Source organism: Condylura cristata, unplaced genomic scaffold, assembly GCF_000260355.1.
Source record: "Condylura cristata isolate star-nosed mole 26May11 unplaced genomic scaffold, ConCri1.0 scaffold00008, whole genome shotgun sequence".
Taxonomy (NCBI): Eukaryota; Metazoa; Chordata; class Mammalia; order Eulipotyphla; family Talpidae; genus Condylura; species Condylura cristata.
This window is the reverse complement of record NW_004567109.1, coordinates 44070737-44098063: the sequence shown is the minus strand read 5'-3', so window position 1 is coordinate 44098063 and position 27327 is coordinate 44070737. Positions and strand designations below refer to the sequence as shown.

General features: G+C 35.3%; 1 protein-coding gene across 1 annotated transcript in view; it reads right to left on the bottom strand.

The window, feature by feature from the left end:
• Nucleotides 1-27327, bottom strand: part of LOC101621241 (serine/threonine-protein kinase TNNI3K) — a 242120-nt gene that overhangs the window by 149743 nt on the left and 65050 nt on the right. The window contains exons 6-13 of the mRNA XM_004679519.1: nt 25670-25768; nt 22207-22345; nt 15599-15743; nt 15407-15511; nt 10431-10525; nt 9702-9851; nt 1050-1136; nt 428-484 (exon numbers count right to left, since the gene is read on the bottom strand). Coding sequence (XP_004679576.1) covers nt 428-484; nt 1050-1136; nt 9702-9851; nt 10431-10525; nt 15407-15511; nt 15599-15743; nt 22207-22345; nt 25670-25768 — 877 coding nt within the window. The remainder of the gene's footprint in view (nt 1-427; nt 485-1049; nt 1137-9701; nt 9852-10430; nt 10526-15406; nt 15512-15598; nt 15744-22206; nt 22346-25669; nt 25769-27327) is intronic.

The window sequence follows — 27327 nt, the reverse complement described above, 5'->3', positions numbered from 1 at the left end:
GTTCAATGGTATGAATTTGTGTGTAGCATACATTCCAGAGTTCCCAAAGTGTTACTTATTTGGGCTTACTGGAAAACTTTACTTTTTAAGTGATTTTTTTTAATGGCAAACCTATTCTCCATTCTCCTTAGAGAAACTTATATTTGTAATTGAAAGTTTCTTAAAAAAATAAGTGTCTGGAGAATTTTTATCTTTGTTTAATATTCATTATATTTATACTGTTACACCTTTATGGATTGAGAAGGAAATATGCAAAACAGTACAAGTGCAAGGAAGGTTAATTATGGAAAGAACAATGAGTTAATATAGTTGATTCCTACAAAGTAGCTGTTATTTTTAATAGGTAAAACATGCTAGCAAACTACCATATTTAATGCAATATTTCTTCTTAGTAATAAAATATAATGATTGTCTTGTATGAAAATACCTTTTGTCATGCTTTTAATCTTCCCCAAGGGGGATGGAACAGACACATAGGAGCCATCTAGAAGTCAAATTACATTATAAAGTTGAAAATAGCAATGTTTTTTCTTACATAAAAGTTAAAAATAAAAAGTAGACTACATAAGAAATTTACTAAGAAAGCCAACTAAGACTACAGCGTAAGCCCTAATCTTTCTCTGGATATTAAAACTTTATAGCCAACATTTATTCAGAAAATACACAAAAAATTAACAATAAAAGCTAGATGTGTCACAGATTCCAGCAGACTTAACTTGTGTGTGGATTTGTATTCCTTGTTCCGCCTTAATAGATTACTGAAATGGAAAACGACTGTTCTCAGCTTACTCACCTAGTCATGCACAAAAACATCATAAACAGCCAGTCCAGGGAATGTTAAATTTGGAGGAGCTGCAGGTTGGTGAATTAGAAAATAGACTAAGTGGTGCCTCTTTTATTTTCAACCTCATTTAGACATAAATTTCCTTAAAATAAAGCTAACTTGACATGCTGTATTCTCTAATCCTGGAATGATAGTAATAGAAACACAGGTTGACTTTTGACATCATATTGCAGTAACAATGAAAACTGAATAAGAAAGGGGGTACCTCCTCCAGGCTGGGAATATTCATTACAGGGCAGTTCATCCTGCGGTCTCTTATAATGCTTCAGGAGTGTGACAATTGCATCATGTCCTTTAAAAATTACAAAAAAGGACAAAGGGTGTTCATTTTCATCTGATATACTCAGGTCATTAATCCAAAAGTAACTACAGTTAATTTGAAACACACAATGCATTTTAAGAGAGAATGTATTGCAGAAAGTCTTAGTACATTCATTTACCCAAAATAATTAATACTCTGTATGAGGCACTGTGTTAAGTGCTATTGGCTACTGGGCATACAATATCTCTATGCTCAGAAACTTAAAGTGGAGTTGAACAAATATGACTTTGTCCATTTGGTATAGAGAGAAAAAAAATACCTGGATGACCTAAATGATATAAAGTTAAGATCAATTTAGTGGTTCCCAGAAGGGAAGAGGGAAAGTGGATGGACCTATTAGGAAAAAAGGAGACAATAGTATGATGGACAGAATTGGGCTTTCATTCTGACTTAATGTAATATAAACATATGTTGATTTTCACTGGTGTACAACTGTGGCTTAGCTAATGCTATAATGCAATATTACTTCAATTCAGTAACTACAGTAATACCAGAGCATTTCTTTCCACCTCTTAGAGTCTTAGCTTCTTTTTAAAAAAGGAAGCATGTTTAAATGTTTCAGTAGTGGGATATTCTATATAATTTTTATATCAAACATAAGTAGACCTGCTTGTGTTGAATCAAAGGGGAGAACAGGGAAGGAACATTGCTCTTAATTTTCCCGGAGAAACTCTTAGGGCTTCTCTTTTAAGGACTTGGTGGAATACATCAGTACATTTTCCCAATAGTTTGCAATTATTACATCAGGTGGGAGGGAAGTAGAAAGAAGGAAGAGAAGGAAGCAAGTGAAAAGTTCATTGTCAAGCAAATTACCTAGAAAGATAATGTATGTATAAAACTTTTCTGTTTTCTAGAAGTCACGAATATTTCCTTGGCTTGTGATCTCCTTCCTTTATCTTCAAATTTGGCTTAGTTCTTACATCATATCACTCTGACTTCCAGTTCTCCATCCCACTTCCACATTTTAACGATTGCTGTCATTACTTTGGGGTCACTGGATAAGGCCGGAAAATCTTTCTCTGAATGTGAGCTAAAGTCAATGCTTCTTAAAAGAGCTTTAATTCCATTTTAATTCCCCTTTGTCATGTAAGGCAACATGCTCATAGGTTCCAAGGTGTAGGGCATGGACCTGATGGAGGCCAGTAGCTTGCTCACCCCAAGTGTAATGAACATTTCAGTTTACTTTGTTTGCCTGTGGGGGTTGCCCCCTTTTGAACTTCTTCCTTTCTTCCCCACTGCTGAAGGCTATTTTAGTCTCAGAATGAAAGCGACTCTGCCAACAAAAAACATTCCTCTGGAATTGAATTAGACCATCTGTCCCTTTGCTACATTCATTGATAAGAATCTGTGGTTCTAGAGTTCTTTAACTTAGTCTTTAAGTACTTGGGACCAGGAAACAAAACAAACCTTTATTGTATTTCTGATTTTCCTAGTAAAGCCTCAATTGGGGGAAAGAAAACAACCCCAAATCCCAAGCACTTACCAATCACATGTAAGTCTAGTTCATGAACCCAGCTCCCTACCTTTCTTACACCTCAGTTGGTTGAACTACCTGGGTACCTGTGTAGCTAGCGGCACAGGGACCCCAGCTTTCCCTAGTGAAGTAGAAATCCAATTTTGAATGCCTGTGTGAGTCAATGATCACACCCTTGATGTTACCTTTCATTTCAACAGCTCTCTTGGCTCCACTTGCTCTGAGCAGTTTTAATTTCCTGCCAGCACAGTGGCACAATTTGCTGGCATTTTCTTTGGGATGCTTTTCATCAAGAGCCTAATGAGTGCCTGGGTTCTGGCTGATGATAAGCATGCTGTTGCCAGGGAAATGCCAAGAGGGCTCCCTGACTCTGGAAGGCATCCCTGCCTGATTTCCCACCTCCTGCTGGCTAACTGCAGGCTGAAAAATGTGGATGGGAAATTCTCTGCTGCTATAACTGCTCTGAAGAACTACCAAAGTGTATGAAAGAAACCTGAAAATCACTAGAGCCTAGCAACCGGATACTTGACCATAAGGAGTTAAACAGGAAAAGCATTTTGATGGAATTCAGTAAATGGACTTGTTAAGCCAAATTCCTGCTAATGGATATACCTAGATAAGCAACACACACTAATGGAACACGTCCAGAGATAATCAAGCTTATGCTAATTAAATAAAATGTTTTCCTGTATCTAAGAATATACTATCTACATCTATGTCTTTTACTCACATAAAAGGTTGCTATATGTTATTTGTCTAATGCAGTTATGATGTGATTTATACTTTTAGAGTATTAATCGATGGAGCCCAGGGGGTTTTGGCAAATGGAACTTGCCAGTCATCTTGAAACTTCTTTCATTTCCTATTTCTCATTCTTCATGTCCTGTTTGTATTCTCCAAATTCTAGGCTTTCTCTTTAATTTATAGTTTTATGTTTCTTTATTCCCTATATTTAGAATGATTTTTATCACCTCCAGCCTTTTGTGCTTTAAATTTCTGAATAGCTTTTACTTTAAAACCTAGGTTGTTGCTTATGGCTACAGGTCCATAGAAAGGGCTATTATAAAGAGTTTAGCATCTGTATCATTTACATAACAAAGGCTTTATAATTATCCAACAAGTACACATTTTATTATTTCCTTTAAAGTTGTCTCTCTGTGCCCACCATTTTATCTTTGGAATAATGAATACTGTTCATTATTGGGAGAAATTATTTTAAGAATATAGAACATACCATTTTATGACAAGTATTTTAAAAACTAAGTCTAAAGATTAAAAGTAAATCATACCAGTACTATGATCTCCCCCCACGATTTTGTGACTTTGAGGCCCTATGTAAATTACATGTTTTACCAGTAAATAGGAAGCCAAGGAATTCCTACTGACTTCATACATCTCATATGTCCAGGACATCAAAGGAGCAGTTGGGGCTTTATTGCCAACAGCTTCAAAGAATAAAACTTTCACAGCAATGTTAGAGATGAGACTTTCCTTAATATTTAGTCCCTTCTATACCTATCATGTTTAAAACTCACTTTTCAGAAACATTAAAAAGTGGAACTAAGCATGTTTTCTGATTACTCTTCTATGTCTTAACTTCCTGACAGTCTTGGTCCTACACACTGTCAATTAAATCAGAAGCAATGAAAAACCCAGACTTGCTGCATCTCCTCGTAACTTAAATCTGAAAGACACTTTAATTTTCTATCACAGAGGCAACATGTATTGTTTCCCCGTTTTTCCTTTCCTCTATCACCAGACTCAGAAAAAAAATGCCAGCAGTGCTTCTTCTTGAGATACGAATCCAAAGATGTGAGTACCTTTGCCAAAAGAACACTGTAACCAAATTCAGTCACTAAGCATTTCTCTTTCCTCTTTTTCTCTTCTTCCAATTTGGTCTTTTTTGTCCCTGTACTTTCCATTGAAAATATTTGTGGAGCACATTAAGCAGCAGCTCAAATAACTTCCCCAGTAGACTCTATGGCTCCCCAAATTACATCCTGTCCTTGAGTTCTTTACTCACCATTGCATTTCCTTTTTATTTTGCTCATAGCACTGGTTATCTGATAGGTTCTATTTGCTTTCTAATACATAGCCTGCCTATCTCTACCAGAAATACAAACTTCCTAAGAACAGGGAGACACTGTCCTAATACTGTTTCACCTTAGTTCCTCACTTGAATTCCTGCTTTATAGTGGAACTTCTGTATAGTGTCTGTCACATATTAGTTTTGTAATTAAGTTTTGCTGAATGAATGGTACAAGATATGAGATATAATTAAAATGGAAATGTTCTTTACTCTTGCAGTGAACGTTGTCTAACAGAAAAGAAAAAGAGTACTTATATAGATGTTCACTCAAATTTCTCTTAGCCAAGCTCCAGGAAGGCAAAGTAGAGAATTCTGTGAATATGTTTGTCAGTGTTACTCTACAATAGGCAGGCGGGGTCAAAAGATTCCCTTGAGCTACTGTCTTTTCATCTGAATTTGAAAGATGGGTATGGATTGATTAATCAACACAGAGAAAAGCAGTTCCTCCAGAGGGAAAATGCTCACAGTTCCTTAGAAAAGGATTAGTATAGAGCATTCTTTAAAAGTGATTGCCTATTGAGCATTAGGACATTAGGACATTGTAGTTAATAAGAAACCTGTAGTACTTAATGAAATACCTACAGAGATAATAGAATAATGGTAATTAGGATTCTTGAGATCATCAACTGTATTATGACTGACCAGATGCCATCTAGTGACTGAAATATTTATTTGTTCATTATGTTTTGACAGATTGCATTGAGCACCTATTGGGAATGAGTTATTCAAATAAGATTCTGGAAGCTCAAAGACTTGTTCTCAAGAAGTTTACACTTTGGTAGGTTATGTCAAATCAGAAATTTAAAGAGTGGAGGGAGGTTGGGGAACAAGAAGGTGGGAGTCAGAAAGGCATGCACGGGCCAAGCTGAAACATGGCATAATAAGAATAGCAAAAGAAGGAACAGTAGCTCTGTATTACTACCTTGTGAAAATACAGGATAGAATTGGACTTAGATCTGTTTGAATTGAGAGTGAGGTGGTATGAGATTGAACCCTGCAATGAGATAAATCTCTGTTGATAGCAACTCTCCCACTGAAAAACATCATTTTTCAAGTGTGTCTTAACAGCTTTAAGCTCCAAGCTCTTTAACTGTAATGGAAAGGTGCTGTCAATTTTATTATTACCTTGATAACTAAATAATATATGCATATGTAACAGGGACTTAATAAATATAAATTCTCTACTATTCTTTTAATTTACACAACATATTTTTGTTTAATTCAAAGATAGGCTCAAATCTCTTTATACTAAAGTTTGTGTAATTAGGTAGAACAAGGTTGTATGTGTTTCCTCCCCCCCCCCATAAAAATGAAAGTTCTTCTAATTCTAGTGGGATTTAGTATTATTTATTTTTAAAGGAGCTTGACTAAATATGTGGAAAGTTAAGCAGTATACAAAAGAATCACACATAGATTTTGAAATACCATTAAATTGTTTTATTTAGCCTTTCCTCTCCTTCACCCCTAATCTACTCAAGTATTTAAACTAAGTTCACTAAAATAAATTAATTCCAAATAGTTATCTCAGTATAGAAGCAACCTTGAAACTTATAATACACTGATGAAAATTTATTAAAAATGTTCATGAATCCTCCTCTTCTATGCCTCTTCCTCCCCCCTTATCTTTTAGTTATTTTTTTATTGGCTTTAAAACTGTAGATACTCATGACTGTAAGACTTCATTACTTTTAGCAAATACACTATAGTGCATTTACTATAAATAATTCACACCATACTACACTTGTCAAAAGGAATGAACAAAGTATATATCATGATACAGGAACCTTGATTTTTATTGTTTTTGCTCACTTACTTACTAATTCTCCAACTGCAGCTCCTTGTCACAGTGAATTAGAGTGGTTCTGCTGTATACAAATATTGCATTCTGAGTAATTAGATATTGGGACAGGAACCTATGTAAATTACTTTAACTGGTATCAGTACTGAAGCAAATAAGTTTTTAGTTCTGTTTCTAGTTTTGGGTTATTTTCTGACCCTAAACAGCCTGACATAAAGGAGTGCTTTCTTTGTCAAAGGCAGCCTTTTCAAATCTAACTGCCAGACATACTATTGAGCTATGTGTTCAATTCTAATTGGCTGAGATCTTTTCAATTCGGCAGTTTCATCTTTAATGCAATGGATGTAAGATTACGTGTGGGTCTTTTCAATGGGTTTTCCATACTGGTGATTAGGGCAGAGGATTTGAACATAAGCAGGCTGCTGGCTATTTCTTCTGACCAATTTAAATTGATTCATACAAGTCCTTTGTACTCTAGGGAGAGGGCAGAACAAATCCAAGTAAGACAGCTATCGCTACACTTTCAGATGGAATAGTAGAGATGAAGAAGGGGGGGGGCAGATGGGAAAGGAAAACACTCTAAATATTGTAAAATAGGGGCTCTGAGCAGTCTGGCAGATAAATATTGAAACTTAACCAGAAGGCTTTTGTATAGAATCAAGGTCACCTAGAAAAGAATTTCCAGTATTGATTTTGATATTTTTAGGTTAAAAGGACTGTGTAAATGGAAAGGATTCTTCGTATGCTATCCCATAGGGAGCCACGGTGAGCAAACTTTTTTTTGAAAATATTCCACAAGAGAGGAAATGGCTCTTTCAGAACTCTAGAGCACTCAGGATGTGCTATATAGGAATAGCAGAGAAGGTTAGCTAAAAATTTTGAGTCAGGTGAGAAATTTTTCTCAAAACCATTCAAGCAGAGATGGTGCTATTGACTTCATAAAAAGAAACAAAAACAAAAACCCAGTTTTGTATTAAGAGGGTAGACTTGTGACTGATTCAACTTGTTTATATCCAAAACTACTCCCTATTGAATAGACCCTGATTATGAAGTTCACTTCTGTTTTACATCTACCACAGTGGAGAAGTCTTATATCACCTCTATTTTATAAAGCAGGAATTTCAAGTGAGGTTTGAATGCTTTCTCAACTCCATCTATTAGTTGCTCAGAAAAATCCTTAGTATACCATATCAATTAATTTGATGACTCTTCTGAAGGAGAAAGTATTTTTTTATCCAAAGAAAATAGAGATTGTGCATTTTGAAAATATTGTTTTTTGACACAGCCATTCCAGTCTTCCCTGATCATAAGAAAACTATATTCTTAGCAAGAGGAAGCAGCAGCAATTCCATTTTGTGGGTTTGACTTGCTTTGCCTGAGAACATATGCAAAACACTCACCTGTCTCCTGAGTACTAACATTCAATTTGTTAAAATTCATAGTAATAATGAAATGCAACACTGATGCCTTGCATATTAGTTGAACAAGTAAGGATAACAAGTATAGCATATGTTATAGAGACCAGTGGGTAAGTCCTCTGAACTAAAGGATTTTTGTTGTCATTTGGTAGGGAATCTAGGAGCTTATACAATAAGTCATTGTTTTTTAAAGAGTGAAATGTCAGGAAATGTAAAAGTAAAACCAGTTTTCAACTATCATTCACAATCAGCTAAAACTAACAAAGCCAACTCCTGTGAGAAGCTAGTTACAGCAGTTCTTTCTGAGCTGTCTCTGGAAGATTAGTGCTTTGTAAGTCTTACTCTGAAGCTCAGCTTTCTTGAGAGACACTGAGAATCACTTTCACAAATACAACATGTTGTATAACTAGAATTTAGCAAGGCCACTTGAGGCTTCAGAATTTGTTAAGCTCTCCAACTGATAATCAAATATAGAAAGGCTTAAATATATATTTAATATAAAATCGAAAGCTATTATACCTAACAGAACTGCAATCATGTATTTATTAAAAGACATGAGTATGTATGTTCATACAACAGTAGACTTAATAACCTCCAATTGAAAATAATCCAAATGCCCCCAAACAATAGAACGAATGGATTGCAATATAGTTATAGAACTATGCTATAAAAATGAATGAATGATCTACAAATACTTGAACAATATGGTGAATCTCACAAATCACTGGTTAAAAATGCTAGACACAAAGCCATATCTACATTTATATATTTAGTTAATAGATCTTTTTCAGTATGATCTTCTGAAGAGCCAAGCATTTTAAAAGATAAGAGTACTTCTGTGCACACTTAAACATCCTAGAAAAACAATGCAGACATCAAAGTTTACACACTTTTTACAGTGTTTTATTGTAGATCATTAATTTCAGTGATAATGTATAATATTCTATGCCACCTGAAAGTTTAAGTTCTGCAGAAGCTTATATGTTACTTAGGCTCACTTATAAATCTTAATAGCAGCAACTGATCGTCTCTAGCGTCCTCTGTCTTAATGAATTCATTATTAATCATCTTATTTCTGAACTAGTAATACTCCCACTGTTATCTTTATTGAAATATCAATTAGGTACTTTGTGTCAGCCACTGCTGTAAGCAATTTGCACATATTATTTAATCTTTACAATCTTTTGAAACAGGAGTTGTAATAACAACTGATGTTCAATAAATAACTTTCGCAAGATCAAAGGACATAACTTGATTTGAATCCAGGTGTTCTCACATCAGTCTGAGCTCACCACTCTGAGCTCAAATAAGTTTATACTTAAATAATAATCATTTGTTCCCTTACAACTTCTTCTGGTTTAGGCATTGTAAACAAGGTTAGATCTTTTTTTTTTACTTAATTTTTAGATATACGAATATGTATCAAAATGTCGTTCTAGATAAAAGTGAGACACTAACTCTCCATCTGCTGAACAAAAATAACTATCATTACTATCATATTGATTCCAACTTTGTTACTACCCAAAAAATTGACACCCCTTACAATGGGCTGAGGATACCTTTGGGTGCCTTGCAGCCTATGAGCTTCCTTCTCTAGTGATGGTCTTTTGGACTTTCATCCAAATCCCTAGAGATTCAGATACAATCTACAGAGGGAATGACTTATACAAGTTATACAACAAGAAAATTATTGGTGTATTCTCATATATACACAGTTCAATGTGTCATTATAGAGATGGAATGATGAAAAATATACCTTTTTCATAAGCCCACATCAAACATGTCTGCTCATCTTTTTCACCACTAGATCGGCTGGGATCACAAGCTACTAAATTCATATCAGCTCCATTATCCAGCAAGAATTGCACCAAGCGAATGTGACCATGGTAGCAAGCAGAGTGCAAACCTATAATAAAATGAATGGAGGTGTAAAAGAATAAAGAAAAAACACTAAACCTTAATTTTCAAGGCAGTCATTACCAACTATTAATATTGCTGCCATAGATATAAAACAAGGGTTGATTTATTTGTTAAAGAATTAAATGTGTTACTGAGTAAACAAAATATTTTAAACAAAAGAACTCTCCTAGTTGATCTTTCATATAGACAAATTTGTTTATTATTTCTGCATCTGCTGTAGTTATAAAGAATAAATGTTAGCATCTTTGTTCAAATCAAGGAACAAATACTTCAAACAAGTGTCTTTCTTGAGCAGCAAACCAAGATCAGGCCAATATCATCAGACTGTTCCTGCTGGAGGCCATAGGGGATATATTGTCTGTACATAATTTAACACAATAACAAAACTGACCAAAAGTCAGTCTTCTTGGTATATCACCGCATACCATCAATTCTAAACGATACCACTGATAAAATATTCCTTTTCATTTTCGTTGACCTCACTCATTGCTCTACCTTCTTGAGATGACCACTGTCTTGAATATTTATTTCTAAAGAATTGGTGAAGTCCTCACTGCAGACTTACCTGTGTGCCCATCCCTTCCTTGATGGTTGATGCTTACAACATTCTGATCGAGAAGAAATTTAACCAGGTCAATGTTCTTGCCATAGGTACAAGCACTGAAAATATATACAAAAAACAAAGTATAACAGAAGATCCCTATTACGGAACTGGATTGCATGTCCTTCAATTTATAATGCTTAAGCCCTAATTCCCATAACCTCACAAGCTAACTGTATTTACAGAGATAAAATTTAGAGAGGTGATTAAGTTAAAATGAAATCATTAGGGCCCTAGTTGATAATGACTGATGTTCTTATAAGAAAAAGAGATTAGTACACAGATAATTAGTAGAGAGATGATCATTTGAAGACACAAAGAGAAGAGAGCTATTTACAGGTGAGAGGCCTCAGGAGAAACTTTCTGAGACCTTGATCTTGAACTTCCAAGCCTCCATTATTGAGAAAATAAATTTCTGGTGTTTGAGCACCAGTGATTTGTATTTTTGTTACAGCAGTGTTAGAAAACTGATATAACTCTCAATCTTCCAGAAGTTTTTAGATACTAATATGTATATAAGAGTGCCAAAGAGGGTCTCCCTCGTGGCACAGGGGCTAAATTTCAGCACTATTAAGCTATCACCAGCCACTGTGACATGAGTTCAATACCCAGCCAAGGAGCTAGCCCACATGGCACAGAAGACCTCTCTTGTCTCACTCAATGCTCCCCTCAACGGTATATTTCAGTACCCCCGCCTGTTCTACTTCCCACTCTGTCTCTGGTGAATCCTCTCATCCCCCCCCACACACCTCTGATCTGTACCTCAGTTCTTGCATGCATAAATAAATCTTTAAAAAAAAAAACAACTTTAAAAAAAAAAGAATGCCAAAGAGACAGAGTAGAAGGAGAGATAAGAAAGAAATGGGAAGATAAAAACAAAGACAAAGAGGAATGAAGTTAAAAAGAATCTTACATGTTAACTTTGATCAAAAAAAAAAAGAGTCTTAGTCTGTGTGCATAATTTCTAGTGTTAAGTATTTCCTATAACACTGATTGTTTTTCATAAAAGGTAGGAAAATATTACAAGTATTGTATTCATTTTTAGCTATAGAATTTTCAGGGCAATACAATGGGAGAATCTAGGAGGTACCCCAGAAATGTAGTCAAATTCAAGTCACAGGCTAAAGTTATTCCCCAGAAAAGCCATACGCTGACTTTCTAATCATGCCATCCTGATCAGGGAGAAAAATCTCAAACTTGCCATTTTACTGAAAGACTACTGGCTGGGGATTCAAAATTCATAACTCTGCCATGTCCTAGCTAGAAAAGCTCAGACAGGTACTTTGACCTCTTTAAGTTAATATTTATAAAAAAAAATAGTATAGAATAATCTTTCTATATGTCATTTTGTTGCTGAAAACTCAAGTAAACTGATGTTTATGCAAATATAATATAAGTTGTAAATGATTGTTTATTGTTAGTTCTTTCCTGTTGGAAGCTTTTGGAGAAAAAGAACTGAATTGTATGTTTTGTGTAGTTCTTACAAATTTTCTTTTCCTACAGATTTGCTCATGCTGCTTCTTTTGCTATCACTCACTCACTAGCAACATTCTACTTCCAAACTCCAGGGAGTTATATAATATGACATAGGTTACTTAAAGGAGCTAACATTGGGTGGAACCAACCCCATCTAAATGATGGATAAAGGCTGAGGGAACTCTGTGATATTATGACTTATAATAAGAAATATATATTTATTCTTCAGCCACATTCCAAGTATAGAGCTTTTTTAAAAACTCTTATTTAAAATTTCTTAAGCAATGGAAGTAATGTGCCTATCTTTTATTACACATGTAGTCTTTGTTCTTAAAATCAAGGTGAAAGAATTTTTTTGTTGCTGTTATATATAACAAGCATATGTCAGTATTTCAACCACACCTGAAATGTGGAGACTTTTGGAAAGTCCTAGAATACCCATGGGATGGTATTGGTTGCCAGGGAATCAACCTGTGGATAGAAGGTCTTTAAGATCCAACACCCAATTCTTAGGGAGGAGAGAGGGACTAGAGGTTGTGTTGAACACGAAATGCCAATTATTTTTTTTCAGAGACACCCACATAATGAAGTCTCTATAAAATTCCCTAAAGGGCAAGGATCAGAGAGCTGTGGGGTCAATGAACACATGAAGTTGCTTCTAGGATGACCAGCAGGAGGAGGCTGGGCAGCCCCATCCCCCAACAGTATTTTCTACCCTATAGTAAGCTAGAACTCTGGTAAATAAACTTCTTTTTCTGAGTTCTGTGAACTACTATAGCAAATTCTTAGCAAGTTTGAGGAAGGTGTTGTGAGAACCTCTAATTTATATATAGTTACTCAGAAGCGTAGGTGACAACCTGGATTTGAGATTAGCATCCAAAAATGGGGAGACAGTTTGGCTGAACTGAGTCATTAATCTGTGGATCTGACATTAACTCTAGGTAGCTGGGACCATTCTTGAATTGTAAAGCACTCAGAATCACAAAGCAGGAGAAGGGCTTTGTGTATGGAAAACACAGTCAACTGGTATCAGACATATTCTATTGGTAGAAATGAAGTATTGAAGTACTTAGTGTTACAGTGGAGTATGACAGTGGTGTTTTTTTTCTTTTTCTTACAGAAGAGGCAGTTGACTAGGTTTTACTATTTTCTCTTCTATGCATGTCTCTGTCCAAATCCTCTTACTTAAATTAAATATAATTGTTTTTCTTCATTATTTTCTTAAAGAAATGCCACTATTCATCTAGCTGAACTGTTACTCCTTTTATGAAGCTTGCTAATAAATCAAAGATTGAGTTTATTGCTACCTCCTCTATCTCCTTGTCATTTCAGTCCTATGTACTTATGTCATGGTAATGGATACACCTTTGTTTACTTTGACATCTTATAACAGAGCTCCTTTATGGAAGGAAGGAGTTGTATCATTTTAATCTTACTAGTACCAATACAAGACAAAATCTGAACAAATTTTTCTTGAGTAACTGAGGAAAATGGCACCAAGTTTTTGCATTATATTGCAATGGATTACATCACTATTAACTATTTGCAAGGAAAATAAGACCCATAAAACTATACTTTTAGTGCCTCATTTTTCCTTTTCAAAGCAACTTATTTATAGGAAATGAAGCTTTTTGTTTGTGCATACACACACACACACATATACTAGACTATACATGTATATATAGCATGCATACTTTATATGTATAGATATCTATACTACATATACCATGTATACTATATTTGTATAGTATATGTATCTAAATAGATACACATAGAGAGAAACATTATTTCATATGTGCAATGTACTGTTTTATACATAGTGGAATTCATAACCAGAGTAAATTCTTCATGCAAAAGGAGTTTCTTTTATATGTTTAAAATAAATAGAGTAAAAATTTTACTGTCATTCCTAGTAGCCATAGGCTTGCACAAAATAAAACTCCCTTTACTAATCTCAAATAGACAGTCTTCAGGAGGTAACAATCACCCTCTGATTATAGTTGGTTCCAATTTATGTGCACAGAGTAGCAACGATTTGAAGAGTAGCCTGAGGTGTCAGTCATAGCAAGCATGCTTACTGGAGAAAAAGGACACTAGCAGCTTTTATATAAGTTCTATCAATTGTCAACAGGGACAAATTTCACTGATCCATTTTTACTGAAGGTAGAATTTGAGGAGTTCTTGCATCTGTTCTGTTAACTAAGTATGCAGGGAAAAAAAGACAAAATATTTTGATACTAGATCATAAAGATATGTGAAAAATAGGATGTGGAATTAGGCAGGCATTTACTACTTGATTTTCTAGGCTTAAGAATCTTTGGCAAGTCACTTAGCCTCCCTGAGTCAATTTTCTCATCTGTGGAAGAGGGATAATAAAACCAACTTCATAAAAAGGTTCTGAAGATTAAATGAGTACGGATGGAAATCTGGTACACAGTCATTGCTTCATAGATGGCACTTTTCTTCATCTCCCTTTTGGTTGACCTCTTTAGTTGATAAGAAAAATCTGGAAATCCGCAGAAAACTTAACAGATTGATGCTCATGCAGAAGCACAAATTTTAGCTCAGTTTGCAAAATAAATGTCTCCTCATTTGTATTATTTACCAGTGCTACATATGATGTAAAAACATAGGTCTTCAATACATGTTTCAAAGTTGCAAAATAATCAAGAAATGTTTAATGTGTAGGTAATGACCATATAGCCAGTCGAATAACTTAAAATTTATTTTTAATTTTTACCAAAGAGTAACTCACTGCTTAAAGAAAAGGTTTAAAATTTATGAAACATCTATATTCCTTTTGGACATCATGGGGATTCATTCTTCTGAGTTCCTAGTAAGCCATCCCTTCCCTGCCACTGTCTCTCCCTTCATTGCTTTCTTCCTTTTTTTTTTTTTTTTTGAAGGGACTTTTGTCCACCCAGGCACCGTGCTTTTCCACAACACACTGAGAAGTCTTTTAAGGTATCTCAGTGGCCACCCTGACTAAGCTTTTACAGGCTGACAGGTGAATGTCATAGGTAGATCCATTTTCACATACATTTTAAGTAGTAGGGGAAATGTGTCACATTGGATGCTGACGAATTCTGGTAATGAGATTCTTGTCAGAGGAGGATTATGGACACTGCCCCTTTTGGCAGCTTTCTGCAGAGTGAAGTAGAATAGAAGCAATATGCTTACAGATGTGGCTTGCTTGTTGCCTTGGCAACATCAGTCCCTGTCATTGTGGCTGCTGCCGGCAATGCAGCATCTGGCTCTGGCCCCATCTGTTGTATTGAATGTAGCATCTGCTCTACCTTTTCTTCTGTTCATCTAACTTGGACTCCTTGTCCTCCAACCACCCTTTGCTCTTGCTCTCTGATTACAACATCTGCCACTGTTTGTTTTTGCTTTATATACATAACTTCAGATGTCATGGGGTATCAGCGAGGTTTAGTGGCCATTGTACTTAAATATTCTTTTACCTGTGAAAAGCTGTTTCACTGAAGATGTTTTCCTTAGTCAGACTTTCTATTCCTGATATTTGGATGATTTCCTTGGCAACTTCAAATTTTCCATTATAGCATGCTCTAGAGTTAAAGAAAATATTTTGATAACAATAAAATTGGTACATGCAGGATATCTGGAAGATCTCTGAAACTGTTCATTATACTCACAGGTGCAAAGGGGTATCTCCATAGATATTAACAACATGTGGCTGAAGTTCCAAATCACTCTGGAGCAGGTATTTCACTATATCATGGTGTCCAAAACGAGAACAGAAGTGGAGTGGGACATGGTCTTCATTGTCCCGAGCATTCACTGTCATCGAGCAGAAATGAAAGGCTGTTACTTGGAATACTGTCTCTCAGCATTCTCATGTGTACTGTAAGGGACATTTTGAGTGCCTGAGAGACTTCTATAAATTGCCAATTAATGATAATAATAAGGGAAATTAAGTGCAACCAATTAAAAAGTTATAATATTTTATTACCTAGTAAGCAGGCTTTCTTCTAGTTCCCATAAATTATATGGAACATATCTAACCAGATATACCTTGTACAGTGGAATATTTCAGGAACCAAGTACCCAAAAGGTACTCATGACCTTATTTCCATGAGTGGGTTCTATGACTCTATATGTTTACTATACTACAGGAGGTTCTGATATAGCCTTAACTGAATATTGTCATACTATAGTACACAAAGCACTGAAAAGACAGTGAGTTTTAGAGTGAGGCAGATCTCATCTTTTTTTTTTTTTGTCTGTATAGTTATTTAGTAGTCAATTGTTCACTCAGTAGTGTTATGTCCTTTTCTTTGGCCCATTCTGCCTCACAATCGGGTCCAATGTTTAGAAAATTCCCTATACTGAAAGTGCTGACTAGTGGCCAAGATAATGTTCTATAACAGAAGCCAAAGAATTGCTTTCCAAGTCTCCTTTGCAGCTAGGGCACAGGGTTAACAGACGGTGACCATATGTCTCATTTAATCTTGTTGTCCTAGCATAATTTTTAATAGTGACTCTTTTACTCTCAACAGTGCCCCTGCTTGAACACTTGTCCATAGCTCCTCTAATCAACACATTATATCAGATGGATAACACAAAAAACAGAGCTTGCTCTATTTGGGCAATGTAGCAGTGGTGGGGTACTTCATCCCACTTTCAATGGTAATGACTACAATCACAGGCTCAAGGCTCAGCATTGTTGGTGCCAGGAACACAAATGTTGGTGGGTGTATCTTACAAGGCAGTGTGTCTTCATTGTACTAGTTTTGGGTTGTGACTATAGACATAGTTCCAATCTTTCTTGACTTTGCAACTTGTTCTAGGTAAGATTCTGTGTGCTACTGGACATTCACTAATATGTTTCTTTTATGCATAAATTAGCAAGAGATCGTTTCCAATTCTTGCAAATAAAACCTGACTAATAAATACTTATTTTTCAGCAAGTATTAAATGATCACTATACTTTAGGCACTAGACTAGATGTTGGAGGTACTGATATAAGTAACAATGGGTACTACAGTTGTACAAATGCTAAAAGTACTAACGAAGATAATAATTAGAAAAGATCTAACATGTTGCCCACAACAGGGTAGACATGTAAGAACATAAGTTTCTTCCCAGAAATTGCAAGTACTAAGACCAATAAGTTATAAATAGACTGCACTGTCAAATAACTTCTAGTCCAATAAAACAGGCAATAATTATAGACTTGAAGTAATAATAACTGAACAGCAAGCTTCTACATTTTGAATTTGCTTAAGCAGTTTGAATAACTAATGTAGCTTAATCAATTGTTCTATAGTCATCTGTTTCATTATTGGACTACTTTGTCCATCTGTTCTATACCAGGTGATTTACTCAAAATAGAAAATAAATAATCCTCAGTAAATGCTACTATCTACCTACCAATTTATCTATCTACCTACCTATCTACTTGCCTACCTACCTACCTATCATTAAAAATTCCAAAAGAGGCCCTCCCTGGTGGCGCAGCGGGTTAAAGCACCGCACTGAGAATCTAAAGGCCCTTTCTCATGAGTTCGATTCCCACCTGCCCCGGAGGTGACCACATGGCGTGGCAGACCTCTCCTGGCCAGCCCACTGCTCTCCTCAGCAGTGTACTTCGTAGATCTGCCTGTTCTGCTCCCCACTCTGTCCCTGGTGAATCCTCTCACCCTCCACATCTCTGGCCTGTATGAATAAATAAATAAACCTTTAAAAAAAATTCCAAAAGAGTTAAAGCAAAGGAAATTAATGTGAAGAAGGAAAACATAATGTTAATTTTAAAATGTGCAGTTTATTGTTATTGTTGTTATAATTCTCACCTAACATTTAATGAACACTGATTTAGACCTTGTAGCTGCTGTGTTTGTAGACAGTAATTCTCATTGTCTACCAAGATCTTAAGTCAAAGGAAAATCTTTAACAAAGTCACTGAACTCCTCCTTAGAAAGCTGTTATTGAAAAGTAAATCTTTGAATCTTTTCTATTAGCAATTGGTTCGGAAGGACACCTTTTCTTCAGAAGAATGTTCCTAGTTGTTTTGATTTCTCCCTTTTATGACACTTTTCCTTTGTTCACATTCTGTTGGAAGCCAGGGAAAGTCAATACTGTCAGTCAATGCTTGAGAACAGTTGGGAGTCCAGGGCATTTGGAGGTCACTTAAGAGTCCTTGAGGTCCAGAGGGTACATTGTAAAGCAGAATCAGCATTATCTTCCATTAATTCATAATTTATCTTGGCCATCTCTGTCCACACCCTACACTATTCACCTCTAGTCCAACCAATATACTTCAAAGTAGACTATTTAAGTACTTAGCAAATTACCTGCTGTGTCCTAGCTTTTCTTCCCATCAAAGGGACAACTCAGAAGAAATTTGAATAGGAAACTGTGTGCATACACCTGTATTTCTCCTTCAGTTATTGTGATCTGCTTAGTTTTGTCCTGGACTAATCTGCAAAGGCAGCAATTATATACATTATTATATCTTATCTGAGGAAAATCAAATGTCTGAATGATATTCTATTTGCTCTAACTTGCCATCTTACTGAAAGATTTAAATAAAGGAGAATTTTAAGCAAAGGAATATCACACATTAATTAAGAAAAAAAGTGTCCAATCATCTATTTTGAAGAGTATTAGGTAACTCTTGTCTTTTGGAAGAAAGACTTAGTGAATGAATGGGTAAGTGGATCCACTCTTGCTTATTTCTGCTTGATGTATTTAAGATTAAAAAAAAAAACCTCCCATATTAATCCAGTAATACCAGAAGATCCCGCTAACTTAGAAAAAAACTACTGAGTGTGTCTTAAGTAAATTTTCAACAACAAATCTGAGTAAAAGCTCTGACATGCTGTGAAAAATAAAGTACTTCTTTTTACCCATCAAGCCCTAAAAATTCCTGTGACTTTTAAAAATATCCATTTCCATTTAAAAGAGCAGTAACATTTAACATTCAAATGGCAAAACTAATAAAATCTGAATTTTAAATTTCCTATTTCTAACTTTATTAAAATAGTAAATCATGAGAACTGTATCACTATTTTCTTTTTATGGAGTCCAGCAATATTTTGACCTTTTCAGTCTCATTCAATAAGCTTTACATTTCTTCTTTTTTCATTGCCCTAAGATCTATAAGGCAGAAAACTGAGACTTAAAACATGTGTGACTGAATAGGTCAGCTTCCCAAACATGCTAAATCGAAGAGGTTGCTTCAGAATTAAATTGTCGCTGATTTTGTAACCTGAATTTATTTTCATTTGTGACATTCTGTTACTATGGAAACATACTGTAAATACTAGATTTCAAGTTGTACTCCTTTTGGGGTCATTCATTTAATCTTTTTTTAATGTCCATTTATCATAGGCAAGGTCCAGATTTAAAATAAATCATCTGGAGGCTGAGGTACATTTTGGAATACGTGAACTAGCTGATAATAAGAACAATACAGTGTCTGGTCAGCACAATAGATCTTTTGGTTTATTTGCTGCAATTGCTTGAAGTGCAAAAGGGATTTACTATAAAGGATGTAGTAGAAGGAAATAAAAATAACTGAGTCAAAAAACTGAGTCATACCATCTCTTGATATTTTAAATGATTGAGTAGGAGGCATGGAGTGCTTGTGTGAAACAGAAAGAAAATGTTAAAAATTATATCAATGATGCTGAGATGGGGAATTTGGGTGCAGCACACATTTCCATGCTTTTTGTAAAAGAATTCTTTGATCCCAGAGACTTGCTGATCACAAATGACACTCATTTTGACACCACTGAGCTTTGGAGTCACACAGAGGAATAAAAAGCTGAAGTTGGCATTGATAATAAAAGGAAAAAATGATGCAGTTCATGACCCTTGGGGGGAAAAATGAGGCTGTTTCAAAAACACAATTAGGTGTTCACTGGTTCACACGGGTGTTACCTCTGCCTATTCTAAACTAACAGGATCAAACGGACTGCTTAAACAAGGTCCAATAAACAGCATTCCTTGCATCCTGACAAAACAAGTTGTTTATGATAATTCCATGGAAAAGATATCTGAGTAATCACACACTGAATTGCAGAAAATGATACGAACTGTTTTGCAAAGTTGTCACAACAAAATAATCCTTGTAGCCAAGATGGAAACTTCCCTCCTCACACCTTCACCATCATTGTTTCCAGAGGTCTCTGTGGCTTCTTTAGAGGAAGCTAGTTAGAAACATTGATTAGTTTTATTAAATGACTGTTGATATGAATTTTGGACCATGAAACTAGCAGTTTAGAGCTTTGACAACCTTGTCCTTTTGGAAATGTGCATCATTTCTGCTGCAAAGGCCAGCAGCTCTTACAGCTGGGCTTTTAATTAGATCTCTTGGGGGTCAATGGAGGAAATGTTGACTATGCCTGAGAGAATTTAATGACAAGATATAACAGGGCACATTTTTGTCAAAATATAAAGTTTGTGAAGAATAGAAAAAGGTGACTTTTTTTCAGTCTCTTACTATATTGAGGTAATGTTGCTTGACAAAGTTATATATGATTTAGAACTATGGAACACCCCCTTCAGGTGTAAGTTACCACACTCAAGCCATAGTCCTCCACCCCTCCCCTGTGTTTGTGCCTCCTCTCCACTATGCTCTCCTCCTCCTCCCTCCTCTAGTAGCCTCATTCTACAGTCATATTTCTAGGGCTTGTGATTTGTTTGGTTTTATTTGGTACTTTGTTTTGTTTCTCTACAATCCACATAAAAATGATATCATCCAGCATTTTCTTTCTCCTCACTTATTTTGCTTCAGCACGGTTCCCTCCAGTTCCCCTCCATGTTGTTGCAAATGTCAGGGGTTTGTCTTTTTTATAGCTGAGTAATATTTGATTGTGCATATATGCCATATTTTTTTTCATCTGTTTTTGGGCATTTAGGTTGTGTCCATACTTTGGCTACTTAAATATTGCTTCAATAAAGTAAGAGTGCATGATTCTACCTTTAATCAATTTTACAGAATTAATTTTATAGTTAAACATTAAAAGTTATGGAAAATATTATTCTATTAACTGTAATTAAAATCTTTCTGTGTATTCTAAATATCCCCCCCAACCTGATCACACTATCTCCACTAAAAATAACAGTAGTGTCAAATATTAGCAGAGACAAGGAGGAACTGACAATCTCATTTAATGCTGTAGAGGTAAAATGCAGTACAAACACTTGGAAAGTCATCTAAAACCTCTTAAAAAGCTAAAAATGCATACCCTTTGAACCAGATTTTAGATTTAGATTCCCCAAATCTAAAACAATCCCTAAGTCAAATACATTCTACAAAAAAATTGAAATTTTATATTCATAAAAGTCAAACACTAGAAACATATGAATGTCAACTAATGGAGCAATGGGCAAAGAAATTGTGGGGTATTCATATAATATTCATCAATGAAAAAAGGAAGCTATGATTCATGCAACAGCATGGATAAATGTCAATATCATCATGTTGGCCAAAAGAAGATAGCCACAAAATACGGTTAAACTAAAAAACAGTAAATCCTACCTTACGCAAGAAAAGCCAGCATATTCATTACCTTTAGTGGTGAAAGCTCTTTACTGAGAAGGCACAAGGAAATTTTCCAGAGTTCAACTTTCAGATGAAAATATTCTATATTGATCTACACAGTTTTTGCATAAATCTATGCATAAGTAAATATTCAATTTAGACTTGAGAATTTTATTTATGTAAATTTTACTCATTAAAGAAATGATTGGTGAAAAACAATATATACAAAAAAATATTTAAGAAAATCTACCCCTTATTTATCCTAAAGCACCTAATGTTAAGAGTTAAGATGTGTCAAGAAGACTTCACATGTAGGTTTAATTAATATATTAAAAAATAAGTTATGGGCCCTCCCTGGTGGCGCAGCGGGTTAAAGCACTGCACTGAGAAGCTTAAGCCACTTCCGCATGAGTTCGATTCCCACCTGCCCCCGGAGGAGACCACATGGCGTGGCAGACCTCTCCTGACCCGCCCGCTGCTCGCCTCAGCAGTGTACTTCGTCGATCTGCCTGTTCTGCACCCCACTCTGTCTCTGGTGAATCCTCTCACCCTCCGCATCGCTGGCCTGTACCCCAGTTCTATATGAATAAATAAATAAATCTTTAAAAAAAAAAAATAAGTTATGAACTGAAGAACAAATTAGTACATGAGTACAGGAATAACTGCCTTTAAGATTATCCTTTAAATAAGGGCAGTAAAAGTAAAAAGATATAAAGTAAAAAATAACAAAGATTTCTCAATATACAATCTTACCATCTGCTTTGCTGCCTTCTTCCATCAAGAGTTTCACAATATTGAAAAATCCTTTGGCAGATGCTAGGTGGAGGGGCCTGTCTCCAACTTCTCCACTTACATTTACATCAGCTCCAAATTTCAAAAGGAGGCGAGTTACCTGAAGGATCCATTCATTTGAAATTCATATCAAAAGTCAAGCCATAATGCAAAGTTTTCTATCACACAGAAGAGGACATATCATTAGGATCTCCCCTTTCATTAGTTTTACCTGAAAATAGCAGAGAATCTTGACCCACCTGGCCTAAAGATTATGGAATACTTACACAGAGAATGATAGATAAAATTGGAGCAGTTCATGGTTGGATTTCTATTGTACATAAATTAACCTCTCTGAAGTCACCCATAACAATCTTTAACCAATCTTTTCTGAAGTGTTCTTCTGGCCAAAGCCAGCAGAGTTTTCATGGTTGTTCCAACCATAGGTTACAGAGAGTCTTCTTGCTATTGGAGTTCTGTGAATAAAAGGCACTAGTCCTCAGCATATTCCCCTGTTAGCTAAGACATCACTTCCAAAGGGACAGAGAGAGATCAAGTATTAAGTGACTTACAAGTTTTCCAGAGTTGTTTTCAGGTAATTTGTAGGATGACTTCAATTCACTTAATCACTAAGAAACCCAAGTAATTTCTCTAAACCTGACATTGGAATTTAAGACATCATGACAGCAATCCTAAGTGGTTAGGTAGGATATATCTGTATTATTAAAAGACACTTCTTAAATGTCCTGGGCATGGAGATGTCAGTAAATTGAATTCAAGTTCTAAACCTAAAACTATTTTTCCTATGGCATCAAATTAACATGTCTTGGGCAGAAACCTCTCAAAAATTTGGTACATATTTGATAGAAATTCTAGGCAAAAAATTAACTGGATGAGAGGTGGGGGAACTTCTAATTGAGCTAGTGGAAAATGAATAGGGTCTCTAAATCAGGCTTGTGCTTTTTAGCTGTGTCACCTCAAACAAATTATTTGACCTTTGAGACTTGAGTTTCTTTACCACAGGCTGGGAATGAGCATGGTTCTACCTCAGAGAATTGTTCTGAAAATTAAACAAGTAATTATAAGTCATATACTTGGATAAGTGCCTGATAGTAAGTGTTAGTAGAAGCAGCAGCACCAAATATGGAGCATGCACACTTTATTCCTGTGTTGGCTAATGAACAGGCCAATATTTAATTCAAGAGAAATCAGAACAGTAGGAGTTTAGTCTCAAGAGCCTTGCAGCCCTAAGCAGATATTTCCACTTTCACAGAGTCTATAAATTCTGATTATGTGACTTTTTAATGGACAGATTTAAACTATCTTTGAAATAGATCGTCTATTAAGCACTATTATTATATGCCTACAAAATATTGCTCTTGGTATAAAGTGGTACAGAACATCTACTCTTCCACTTAAAAATAAGTAAATAAACAAATGGCAAGGAACATGGCACATTAGGCACATTTATATATCAAATGTACCATTCTCTAGTCAGCATATTTTAGCAAATGACAATAGCATCCATAAATTACTTCTGTGCTGTCTCTGCACACAGAAAGTGGATATTCCCTTATCATAAAAGGGCCATGCTCATTTTAGCATAATTTCATAAGACTGTGACTATATATTTAGGGAAAGTAAACACATTAACTCTCCATCCAACATGCACAGGAGCTCTTTATATTTCTGCTAGGTGATGAGGTTAATCGCCAAAAAGGATGAATCTACAAATGATATTCATTGTGTAGATCCTGTCTGTGCTTGAAGTTAAGAAAAATATGGAAGTTTCCTCAGTACCTGGGCTTTTGGACCCTGCACTTTCAAAGGCATTTTCAGTTCCCAGCTCTTCAGTGCACTCCAGTGCCCTCCAAGCAGCACATTAATGAAATGAGCAATCTTCCCTAGCTAAAGGTCATGCTTCACAAGTTTGAGAGTGTCCAAGCATATGCCAGCTAGCAAAGAAATGAAGGCAAACGGCTAGGACAGAGCAGACACACAAGGAAGTTTGCATTTCAACTTGGGCTCTCAGGAGAAACAATGACATGGCTTCCATGATGGTAAAAAATAAAACTTGAGTCCATAGGTGATGAAGACTAGAGACATAGTGATACAAAATGTGGGAAAGTAAAAACGGTATAAAAAACAGTTAAGTTTTGCCCTATCTGAACATATTCATACTTACGTTCTATTTGAGTCTATTTAATTCTTTGAGCCACCTGAGCTGAGAGAGCTTCATCAATGTTATTGATAAAAAGAAGCAAATAATAACTGATTTCAGGATTGTGTCAATTAAAAAAAATAAACTCACAAGCACTCTTAATATAGTGTCTGCCCCATAATTTGAGTTCACTCAGATGGTAACATATTAAGTTCATAAAGTTGGGACACATAATATTTACTGAATGAGGGTACATTGTAAATTTCAAAGCATTCTGTTCATATTGTTACTTCATTACATAATATCAAATATTAAAAATATTTATCTCTTATATAGTTATATATTTAAAGCACATTTAGCTTATCTAGCTTATTCATGTATTAGTTTCCTATTGCCACCAGAGCATATTACCACAAATTTATTGGGTCAAAACAACACAGATTTATTTTATTATAGTTTTGAAGTCAGAAGTCTAAATTCAAGGTGTATGGGCAGGTTTCATTCCTCTAGAGATTTATGTTTCTTGCTTTCTTAGCTACTATAGACTTCCTGGGTTCCTTAGCAGCTCTATCTCGGTATCACTTTAATCACTTGTTTCCATTGTCACATCTCCTATTAGTCAGTCTGATTCCATGCTTTCTAATTAAAGGACCCTTGTGATTAAATTAGGCCTATCCAGATGATCTCCCCATATCCAGATCCTTAACTTGATCACATCTGCAAAGTCTCTTTTAAGGTAACGTTCACAGATTCTAGAGATTAGAATGTAAACATATTTTAGCAGATATTTTAAAGCCATTATATCCTAGAACAATAAAAAAGGGGAAACAATTTCTGAAAAACATGTTTCAAAGAACTGATGGGAAGGCCTTTATCCACTGTAATTGTTATTATTATTTCAGTGACATCTGTTGAGCATTTGTTAAACAATCTGCTCTAATCCTCAGGCAAAACTGTAAGGTAGGTACTTTTAATATTTTCCACATTTAATTAATGAAGAAATTAGAGATCAAAAAGATTATTTAACTCACACATGGTCACAAACTAAGAATTTTTCAAACCCTCGTCAGGGTGCTCTCAAGCCTCCCTTTTATATAGTAACAGTGAAAAGGAATTAAAACAGCAATTGCAATATTTCTGAGGATCTATTAGCTCATCAGGGTGAAGATGAAGGATATAGTAATAATAGTTCAAATGCTATCTGAATATATTTCCTTTAAGCCAGTTCAAAAACCGCCTACGACATGCAAGTGGCCCCTACCTATGGAAATTCATCAGACTTACCTGCTCATGCCCATAGTAGGCTGCAATGTGCAATGGGGTGAAAAAAACGGCATCTTGGACATTGACATTAGCTCCGTGTTGCAGCAGCACATCAGCAGCCTGGATTAGAAAGAGAGCTCAATTAGGAGCATGATTTGGCCATTTGCTAATCAAAATTAATTTTAAAACCACCAAATATACCTCTTCTTCAGGAGTCGCTCTCCTGAAATGCACTGCCCTTCTCCAGGTGTGTGGTCAACCTGCATGCTGACTCCCACTCCTTTGAATCTCTGTTCTCACTATTTTCTGAGCCAAGGATTCTTTTCTGCCCAATCTACATGTGCTTAAACCCAAATTAAATGCCATCTCCTGCAAGATTTCTTTGACTTCTTTCCATTCCTTGCCAACTGACTTGTTGAATTTGTCTTCTCTACTCTTATATCTCGTGTAAGTTTCTTTCATTCCATTTAAAATGTTTTAAAAAGTAAGTTTCTTTCATTCTATTTAAAATGTTTAAAAATGTATATGCATGTCTTATTACCCATACTAAGATAAAAAATTTAAAAGATAAAATGTATCTGAGATTCATTTCCAGGGGTTATTGACAAACCATCTTCATTGGAAGTCATAGATTTCCAACAAATTTGCTGCTTTTTCAAATTTTTTCTGCCAATGTATTCATCTCTAATTCTTTTTTTCTGTGGAAAACTAATTGGAGTTATTTCTTTCAGATGTTTATTTTGTTGTAGGTTTTCCTAATGTAATATTCTTCAGTTCATCAAATAACATACTTTTTGAGGTTGGAAAGCTCTATTAAGACTCAGAAGAGAAACAGAAATATGGGATCTAAAAACACAGATAAATACTCTGGTTTCTCTTCAGAACTGTATAAATCTTTCATCTTTTACTAAGTGCTCAAAACTTATGCTTCTATAAATAAATTACAACAAAGGTTAAGTTTCCTTGACTATTTGAATTATAACCCTCAGAACTGAAGAGGGATCATGGTCATTACATATCAAATCCTGTGTTTTAAAGTGGAAGACAGAGAAATAGAGGATTTAAAAATTTTCTCCAACTCATGAAGCAAGTTAATGTTAGCAGGGAAGTGAACTTTAATCTCTTGCCTCAAGCTTTGTTTCTGTATACTCCATAGTTTCAAATAGTTCATTCAATCATCCAATTTTTCATGCAACACAATTTATTGAGCATATATGAATCAAACTATGATTTTTATATGCTGACTCTTGACATTTATTCAATAACTAAGACAGCATTAGAACCAATTATAGCTGTCACATAAAAGAATAAGGATTTTTTTTTTGTTGGAACTGTTGAAATTTCTGGTTTATATAAAAAATGTAAGTAAGGTGTATAGTCTACACATTCTCAGAACAAATATTTTGCTCATAATGGCATAATGCTGACTAATGATCAATAGAATACACAGTATGTACAGCGCTTCTCATAAAATACTAAAGCCACAATTAACATTTATTGGTGGCATTTTATGTGCCAGGCCCTGAAATATGGGAATCAATGGTAATCCTGTAGTCCTCCCCAAAACACACAAGGCAGGTACTACTCTCCCATTTTTAAGGTGAAGAAATAGCCTCAGGCAAGTGCAACTCATTTGAAGTCCATAAAAATATTAAAGAACAGAAATGGTATTCGACTCC